Below are 8,697 nucleotides of genomic sequence, written 5' to 3' on the forward strand. Positions count from 1 at the left end.
GGGATCGGGCGTATGAGGACATCTACCAACGTCTAAACACGAAGGAAGGCGAAAGGGACATCTATAAGATGGCCAAGTATAGGGAGAGGAAGACGAGGGATGTCAACGAAGTCAAATGCATCAAGTACGGAGAGGATCAGCTTCTTGTGAAGGATGAGGCGATCAAGCGTAGATGGCGGGAGTACTTTGACAACCTTTACAATTGAGAGGTTGAGAGCTCTACCATTGAGCTAGACGACTCCTTTGATGATACCAGCATGTGCTTTGTGCGACGTATCCAGGAGTCTGAGGTTAAGGAGGCGTTAAGGAGGATGAAAGGAGGCAAGGCGATGGGTCCTGATGGTATCCCCATCGAGGCGTGGAGAGGCCTTGGAGACGTAGCGATAGTATGGCTAACTAAGCTTTTCAACCTTATTTTTCGGTCAAACAAGATGCCCGAAGAATGGAGGCGGAGTATTTTAGTACCAATCTTCAAGAACAAGGGGGATGTTCAAAGTTATACTAATTACCGTGGAATCAAGCTGATGAGCCATACTATGAAGCTATGGGAGAGAGTCATTGAGCACCGCTTAAGAAGGTTGACAAGCGTGACCAAAAACCAATTTGGTTTCATACCTGGGAGGTGTACCATGGAAGCCATCTTCTTGGTACGACAGCGGATGGAGAGATACAGGGAGCAAAAGAAGGACCTTCATATGGTGTTCATTGATTTGGAGAAGGCCTATGATAAGATACCTCGGAATGTCATGTGGTGGGCCTTGGAGAAACACAAAGTCCCAATAAAGTACATTACCCTCATCAAGGATATGTATGATAATGTTGTGACAAGTATTCGAACAAGCGATGGCCACACTGATGACTTTCCAATTAGAATAGGGCTACACCAAGGGTCAGCTTTAAGCCCTTATCTTTTTGATTTGGTGATGGATGAGGTCACAAGGGATATACAAGGAGATATCCCATGGTGTATGCTCTTTGCGGATGATGTGGTGCTAGTCGATGAGAGCCGAACGGGGGTTAATAGAAAGTTGGAGTTGTGGGGGTGAACTCTCGAATCGAAAGGTTTTTGGCTTAGTAGAACTAAAACTGAATACATGAGGTGCAGTTTCAGTTCTACTAGGCACGAGGAGGGAGAGGTTAGCCTTGATGGGCAGGTGGTACCGGAGAGAGACATTTTTCGATATTTGGGGTCCATGTTGCAGAAGGATGGCGATATCGATGAAGATGTGGGCCACCGAATCAAGGCTGGTTGGATGAAGTGGCGCCAAGCTTCTGGCGTACTCTGTGACAAGAGAGTGCCACAAAAGCTAAAAGGAAGGTTTTATAGGACAGTTATCCGACCTGCGATGTTGTATGGCGCTGAGTGTTGGCCAACGAAGAGACGACATATCCAACAGTTAAGTGTAGCAGAGATGCGCATGTTGAGATGGATATGTGGCCACACAAGAAAGGATCGGGTACGGAACGACGATATACGGGAGAGAGTTGGGGTAGCACCGATTGAAGAGAAGCTGATCCAACATCGTCTCAGATGGTTTGGACATATCCAACGGAGGCCTCCGGAAGCTCCAGTGCATAGCAGACTGATAAAGCGTGCTAAGAATGTTAAGAGGGGTCGTGGTAGACCAAACTTGACATGGGAGGAATCCATTAAGAGAGACTTGAAGGTTTGGAATATCGACAAAGATTTAGCCATGGATAGGGGTGCGTGGAAGTTAGCTATCCACGTTCCGGAACCATGACTTGGCTTCGAGATCTTATGGGTTTCAACTCTAGTCTACTCCAACTTGTTTGGGACTGAAAGGCTTGGTTGTTGTTGTTGTTATTGTTGTGTATAAGAGCTTGAAAGGATATTTGTGCTACAAAGAATGAAGGAGGGCTAGGCATTAGGAATCTTCGAGCCATGAACCGAGCACTTATTCTCATGGCGTATTGGAGAATTGTAGATCAACCAAATGATTTCCTTCATGCCGTGATAAAATCTAAATATTTTCCAGACGCATCCATTTGGCGCCCAAAACCAAATGCTCCAAAATCAGCCTTTTGGTTCTCCGTTATCAGAATACTTCCTATCCTTAAGACACACGCTTTTTACCAAATCACACAAGGAAACATCTCCATTTGGAGCAGCCCATGGTGCCAGGGATGGACTCACATCTATGATGCCCTCATCATCCAGCCTTTTGTCTATCCATCACATGTGCGAGACCTTTGGTTACCCAATCAACAGATTTGGAATATCCAACTTGTTGACATGATTTTCCAGCAGCCAATGGCGACGGCAATCAAGAAAATATCAATAATCCAATCTCCAGATAGAGATATTCTTTGCTGGACTTTAACTCCGTCAGGTAAATGTAACACTAAAACTGCATATAGTGCTTGTCTTCAAAAATTACAGGAACTAGGAGAACCAGCGCAAGACAGGTTCAAAGTACTACTATTCAACTATTGAATGTGATTTGGAAGAACAAGCAAATGACACCAAGAGTTCAAACCTTTGGTTGAAGATTTCTCATAAGAGCTTTACCAACAGCTCGGGCAGGTAAGTACTCTGTCCATATTGGCAAACTTTGTGCTATGTCCATTTACTTTTTACTTGTCCTTTCTCCAAACTTGCATGGTTTAGTGCACCTTGGTTTATCCGTTCAGAACTTCTTGTAGCTAATTGTAACTCTCTCACACAAGTTATTCAACTTTTTGAACATGAACCACCCTCACGCTTCCCTGCAATATATTTTGACTTTTATGCGGTGTATTTGGAAATCTCGGAACGACAACTTATTTGGCAGGACATCAGGAGTTCCTTACCAGGTACAACACATGGCGCAGGCCATCAGACATAACTTGGAGATGGTAGACAGTCATGTTCCCTCTTTTCAATTTCAGGTTCAGGAGCAGGACCGCAATACTTCTATGCAGGCTATGGTTCGTCAAAATCAGCGACCTCACAATAGCTTTCCCATCCATGGCGACTCACTCAGATTGGACGTGCTCATCCCAGGAACAAAAATCTTTTCCGACGCTGCTTGGAAGACAAAAGAAAGCTCCTGGCCTGGAGGCTGTAACAGTTACAGGCATTGGAGTTTACTGCCAAATTCAGGAAACAAACTACAGAGCTACAGTTTTCATCCAGGCTACGGTGCCAATTGCCCCGTCTATCCTTGAGGTAGAGGCTGAAGCTTTCTCTTTGAAGTCAGAATTGCAAGCCTTCTCCGACTACAGGAACCTACCTTCTTTACAGATAATGTCACTCTCGCCAAAGCTGTTGCGTCTCCATCGGCTTCACACCCTCATGTACCTTGGAAGATACGAAGACATGTTGCTGAATATATGAGCTTCACTGAATCATCAAATGCAGCAGTATATCATATCAAGCGAGATATCAATGGAGTTGCTCACAACTGTGCCCATCAGGCGATCAAACAAGATGTGTCGACGCCTATTTACAGCTGTACTAATTCAACTCATAGGATCTTCTCTTGCCCTCTCTTTTCTGCAGTTAAACAGATGCAATCACAAGATCTTGTAATTCACGCTGTAAACTGCATATGAGCTGAATAAAATGTTGGCGCCGTCGGCACCTTTGTCTTGTTCAAAAAAGAAAGACCTAAATCTAAGCGAGAGGCACAACACCACGTCCAGGGAGAACTCCGGCTTAACTACTCCCGGTTACTCCCAGGACGCGGCGATGCCTTCTTCAGACAAACTAACATACAGAACGACACTGTATCAGTCAGTATTATTTATCTCACTAGAAAATAATGGCAGAAAGAATGAGGTGCAGGCTCCCAAAACTCCTACTACCATAAGTTACAAGGAAAAGGGAGCTCTTCGCTAACTGAACCTTATTATACATACATCATGAGCTATCCTTCTTTGAAGAACGATCAGAAGCAGGCGAGGAGGATGCAGAGCTCACCCGGGCCCTATCTTTAGACTCGCTTAGCATAACTACAACATGCCGCATCGGCGGTCTCTCATACGGCGACAGGTTACTGCACAGCAAAGCGATTTTCAAGACCTCGATCATGTGATCGACTGCGGCCTTATCTTCCAAATCCAGATTGCTATCAAGGATCCCTGGACCCAGAGAATTGTCCCTGATGTAATTCTTTGCCCATGTTACCAGGTCACCTCCCAATTCTATTGGTTGCACAGGTGCTCGACCAGTTAGCAGCTCCAACAGCACAACCCCATAACTGTATATGTCACACTTCTCGGTGACCTTCATGGTGTATGCATATTCTGAAAATGAGATGAGAAGAGCTGGGTCAATACATTGTGCATCAGCAAACCACTCCTCTAATCTACGTTTCAGTGATTGGTCTGAAGTAAGTTATATCCACCCAATTAGATTTATTGACCATAGATTGCCTAGCCACGGATTGGAGTATAACATACAGGACATAAGATAGCAATGACATGCAAATGAAATTTGTTGTGTAGCAAATTAATGTACAGAAAACTGAAGACTCACCTGGTGCAATATAGCCATATGAACCAGCAATCGCAGACATCGACTTTGAGTATGGCATGTCAATCACCTTGGCCAACCCGAAGTCACCAACATGAGCTTCAAAGTTCTCATCCAGCAAAATGTTATTCGACTTGATATCACGATGGATGATCCGAGGCTTGCAATCATGATGCAAGTATGAAAGACCTTCAGCTGCTCCAAGGGCTATCATGAAGCGTGTCTCCCAGTCAAGCGAAGAGGAAGATGGTCCATGAAGTAGCTCTCCAAGGCTGCCTCTTGGCATGTACTCATACAACAGAAGGTTTGCGCCCTGGTGATAGATGAAACCGTATAGCTTCACAATGTTACGATGACGTATCTTTCCAAGGGTTAGAATCTCTGCACGGAAGCTGTTGTCTGTGTTGCTTCCTTCCCTGTTAGAAGCCAACTTCTTGACCGCAATTATCTGTCCAGGCTTCAGGACCGCTTTGTACACAGTTCCACAAGCACCACGCCCAATCACACAACTATCATCAAAATTATTTGTAGCAGAGACCAATTCCTGAAATGTATAAGCATCCTTCGCCGAAACAGGAATGTTAGACCCAGCAGAAAGAATTTGCTTGTCTTGCAAAGGAGCTACTGTGTCTAGTGGTTTTCTCATGTGGTGCAGAAGTATGGCGATAAGAACAAGTGAGATTCCTCCAATAATGGCGGCAACAATTGCTATGATCTTGCCCATAGGGCGACTGACTGAGTTGGATGAAGGGGAAGAAGAGGATGATTCAGATCCACACTTGCCAAGCTGTCCACCACAGAGTCCCTTGTTTCCAATAAAGCTAGTCACAACCATGTTGTCAAAAAGTGGCACGGGAGGGAGAGGACCAGTGAGATTATTGTAGGAAACATTGAGCTCAAGCAAACTTGACAGATTTACAAATGTATCCGGGATTTCACCTGTCAGCTTATTATTATTGAGGAACAAATTTTCCAGTAATGCAAGGCTGCCAAGCTCTGATGGTATATTGCCAGAGAGATTATTGTAGCTCAAATTCATGGCAATCTGCAAGCTTGAGAGCAGACCCAGCTCCTTGGGTATTCCACCAGAGAATTGATTGCCACCAATCTGCAGTGCTGTCAAATGTGACAGTTTACTAAGAATAGGTGGTATCTGACCAGATAATTTATTGTCAGCGAACGAGAGAAGCTCCAGCTGAGGCAGTCTGCCAACTTCATTCGGTAATGAACCTTCGAAGGTGTTCTGGCTGAGGTCAAGACGTTGCAACGTTGTACAGTTGAAGATCTCCAGCGGTATGCTTCCTCCCAGTCTATTGGATGAGATATTGAAGACAACAAGCTTGGACAATTTGCCTATTTCTCGGGGCAGCTCAGATGTGAAATAATTATTTGCAAGGTCGAGCCGTTGCAGAGCTCTGCAGTTGCCTATCTGAGGAGGAATAGGGCCATTAAACTTGTTTCGAGCCAGCTCAATTGTCGTCAAATTCGCCAGACTGCACAGATCAGTGGAGAAGCTTCCTGTCAGACTGTTGTCGCTGAGGCGAAGCTGCACCAAGGATTTACAGCTGGTGATCTGATGAGGTATGTTGCCAGACAGCTTATTAGACCCCAGATTCAACAAAATAAGATTTGACTGCCTGCAAAGATCTCGAGGTATCTGCCCTGTAATGTTGTTGTTCGAGAAATCCACCACCCAGAGCCGGCTGTAGATGCCAAACCGTGGAGGTATGTCGCCTGACAGCATATTGTTGAAGAGCTGCAGCTGGTATAGCTTAGGCATGTACTGAAATCCCGCTGGGATCGGGCCAGTGAGCGAATTGATCGACAGATCAAGTTTGCTCAAGTTCTTCAATCCAGACAGCTCCGTTGGAATAAAGCCAGTAAGCTGGTTCTGGAAGAGGTACAGCAGAAACAGCCCTGGTATGTTGCCTAACTCCTTCGGTATACCTCCAGTCAAGAAATTCTCCGAAAAATCAATCTCCTCCGCAAGAGAAAGCTTGCCGATCTCAGATGGAATGGTGCCATTCAACGAGTTCCTGTACAGGTACAGCCTCTGAAGATACTTGAGGTTCCCAATGGTCGCAGGCACAGGACCAACCAGATCATTATCATACAGGGCGATCACCGTGAGACTCGTGCAGTTCCCGATCTCCGGAGGAATGGCGCCGGAAAGCTGGTTTCCCCACAGGACAAGGTCGGTCATGAGGCTCAGTTGCCCAATCTCCTTGGGCAGAGGCCCTTCAAGCTTGTTCTGCGCGAGACCGAAGACGGTCAGGTTGCGGCATTCGCCTATCTCGGCAGGAATGCTGCCAGATATGAGGTTCTGCCCCAGCCGGATCGTCCTGAGGTTCGTGAGCCGGCCGATGGACCGCGGTATGGAGCCGGAGAGGTTGTTGCTGTACCCTACCAGGTCCCTCAGCGACGCCATGTCGCCGATCTCGTCGGGTATCGCACCGTGGAGCTTGTTGTTGCACAGGTTGCAAGCCGTCAGCATTGACAGCTTCCCGAGCTCGGCGGGGATGGTGGCTTCGAAGTCGTTGTTGTTCAGGTTGAGCACGGTGAGCTTCGAGCAGTTGCTGATCTCCGCGGGGATGGTGCCGGAGAACGCGTTGAAGGACAGGTCGAGGGTGGTGAGCTCGGTTAGGCCGCCGACGGCCGGCCCGACGGTGCCGGAGAGGTTCATGTTGCTGAGGTTGAGGGAGACCACCGATGGCGTGGGCGTCGACGAGCAGTCCACGCCCTTCCACGCGCATGGCGATGGGTCGCCGTGGTTCCAGTTGGCGAGGTGGTGGAAGGTGTCGACCATCTGGCTCTTGAGCGCCAGGAGAAGCCAGCCCTCGTGCGTCAGGGCGTGGGAGGGGGTGGCCAGCAGGAGGAGCAGCACCACGCCGAGACGCAAACCCCAGGACGCCGACGCCGTCCCAGGGCCCATGCTGTGTTTTTCGCTTGGCGGATGAAGCAATGCTCAGAGCGGATCAGGATGCGGCACAGTTGCTATGGCCTCGTGCATCTCCGCGGCCGCCGTGGAAGAGTTCCTGGAACAAGGACGCAAAGCAGAGATTTTTGAGAAGATGCTGCAAGATAAAATGGTTCAATCAAATATGGGAAATATACTACCGGCACGCACAACAACTATGTGCAGCAAGAAGCTACTCCTACTTTTATTGCATTGCTCTGGTTATCAGAGAAATGGACACTGACTGCAGGGAAACAGGAATGAAGCTAAGAGTAGTATGAAATTCAGACGCGAACTCCAAATCAAGAATCTGAAACTAGGACAAAAGCACTAGTATAGGAGAATAAAAGTAAGCAGCTCCAAATCAAGAATCGACGAAGCACCAAAAGGGACAGGAATCCGATCTGTGCAAGGAGCACCGCCCCGCACCAGCACCGCCCCGCCCCGGAAACAGATCTGTGCAAGGAGGAGCGAGCGAGCAAAGCTGCGCACAGTGACGCCACCCCCACAAACCACAAGCCACAAGCCAGCGCGGGGAACAGCGGTGAGCACCAGGGGGGACGCACGGTAATGCGGACTGACGCAGTCCACGCAAGAAAGATCAGGGAACTCACCGCGTATTCTCCTGTGACGCCACTCCCCAGTCCGCCGCCGATGCCGCCGCGGCCGGCCGCGAGGTGGGTTCCTCTCTGCTGCCTAGTCCGTGGCCGCACCCGTCCACCGGCAGGGGCGTTTGCTGGAATGGCCGGGGAAGAAACGGACGCGTCACCCCGCAGTTCAGAGGAGATGACGGAGAGGCGGCGTGCCGACGGCGAGCTCAGTTATAGGGGAGGAGACGGGGGTGGTGGGAAGCAGGACTAGTGCAGGAGGGGAGAAGAAACTGGCGAGGAGGAAATGGCAGGCAAGCACGCCTGCGAAGCGTAGCAATCGCTCGCGGCCGGTCCCGATCGATCTACCTCTAGCCTTCCCTTTCCTCCTCCTCCTCCTTCTCCCTCTTTTGCTTTGGCCCGATCGAGCCCTGCTTTCCGTCCTAATCTGGTGGACCCCACCCGGCACTTTTGGGCTTGTTTTGTGCACTCCTAACTCTAACTCTATATGAGTAGTCTTTATTTTCTCTTGTCCCTGGCTATTAACTCCGTGCTGGAGTTTAGCACTGGGCAGCACGGCACAGTTCGATGCTGCAGTGACGAGGACGAATGTTCTGGAGTGTTTTCCTTTTTGTTGAGAGAGAAAAATACAAAGTCTGTAGTATATCTCTTCCTCG

At 48.4% G+C, this 8,697-nt stretch overlaps 1 protein-coding gene across 1 annotated transcript; it reads right to left on the reverse strand.

The window, feature by feature from the left end:
- Positions 1-3,532: 3,532 nt before the first annotated feature.
- Positions 3,533-8,415, reverse strand: LOC127329274 (uncharacterized). Its single transcript, XM_051355804.2, has 3 exons — positions 8,048-8,415; positions 4,481-7,512; positions 3,533-4,248 (listed from the first exon to the last, which is right to left on the reverse strand). Exons 2-3 carry the CDS (start codon positions 7,407-7,409, stop codon positions 3,863-3,865), a joined length of 3,315 nt encoding a protein of 1,104 aa, XP_051211764.2. The 5' UTR covers positions 7,410-7,512; positions 8,048-8,415; the 3' UTR covers positions 3,533-3,862.
- Between the last annotated feature and the right edge of the window lie 282 nt (positions 8,416-8,697).

This window comes from Lolium perenne, chromosome 2 (genome assembly GCF_019359855.2).
Source record: "Lolium perenne isolate Kyuss_39 chromosome 2, Kyuss_2.0, whole genome shotgun sequence".
Lineage (NCBI taxonomy): Eukaryota > Viridiplantae > Streptophyta > Magnoliopsida > Poales > Poaceae > Lolium > Lolium perenne.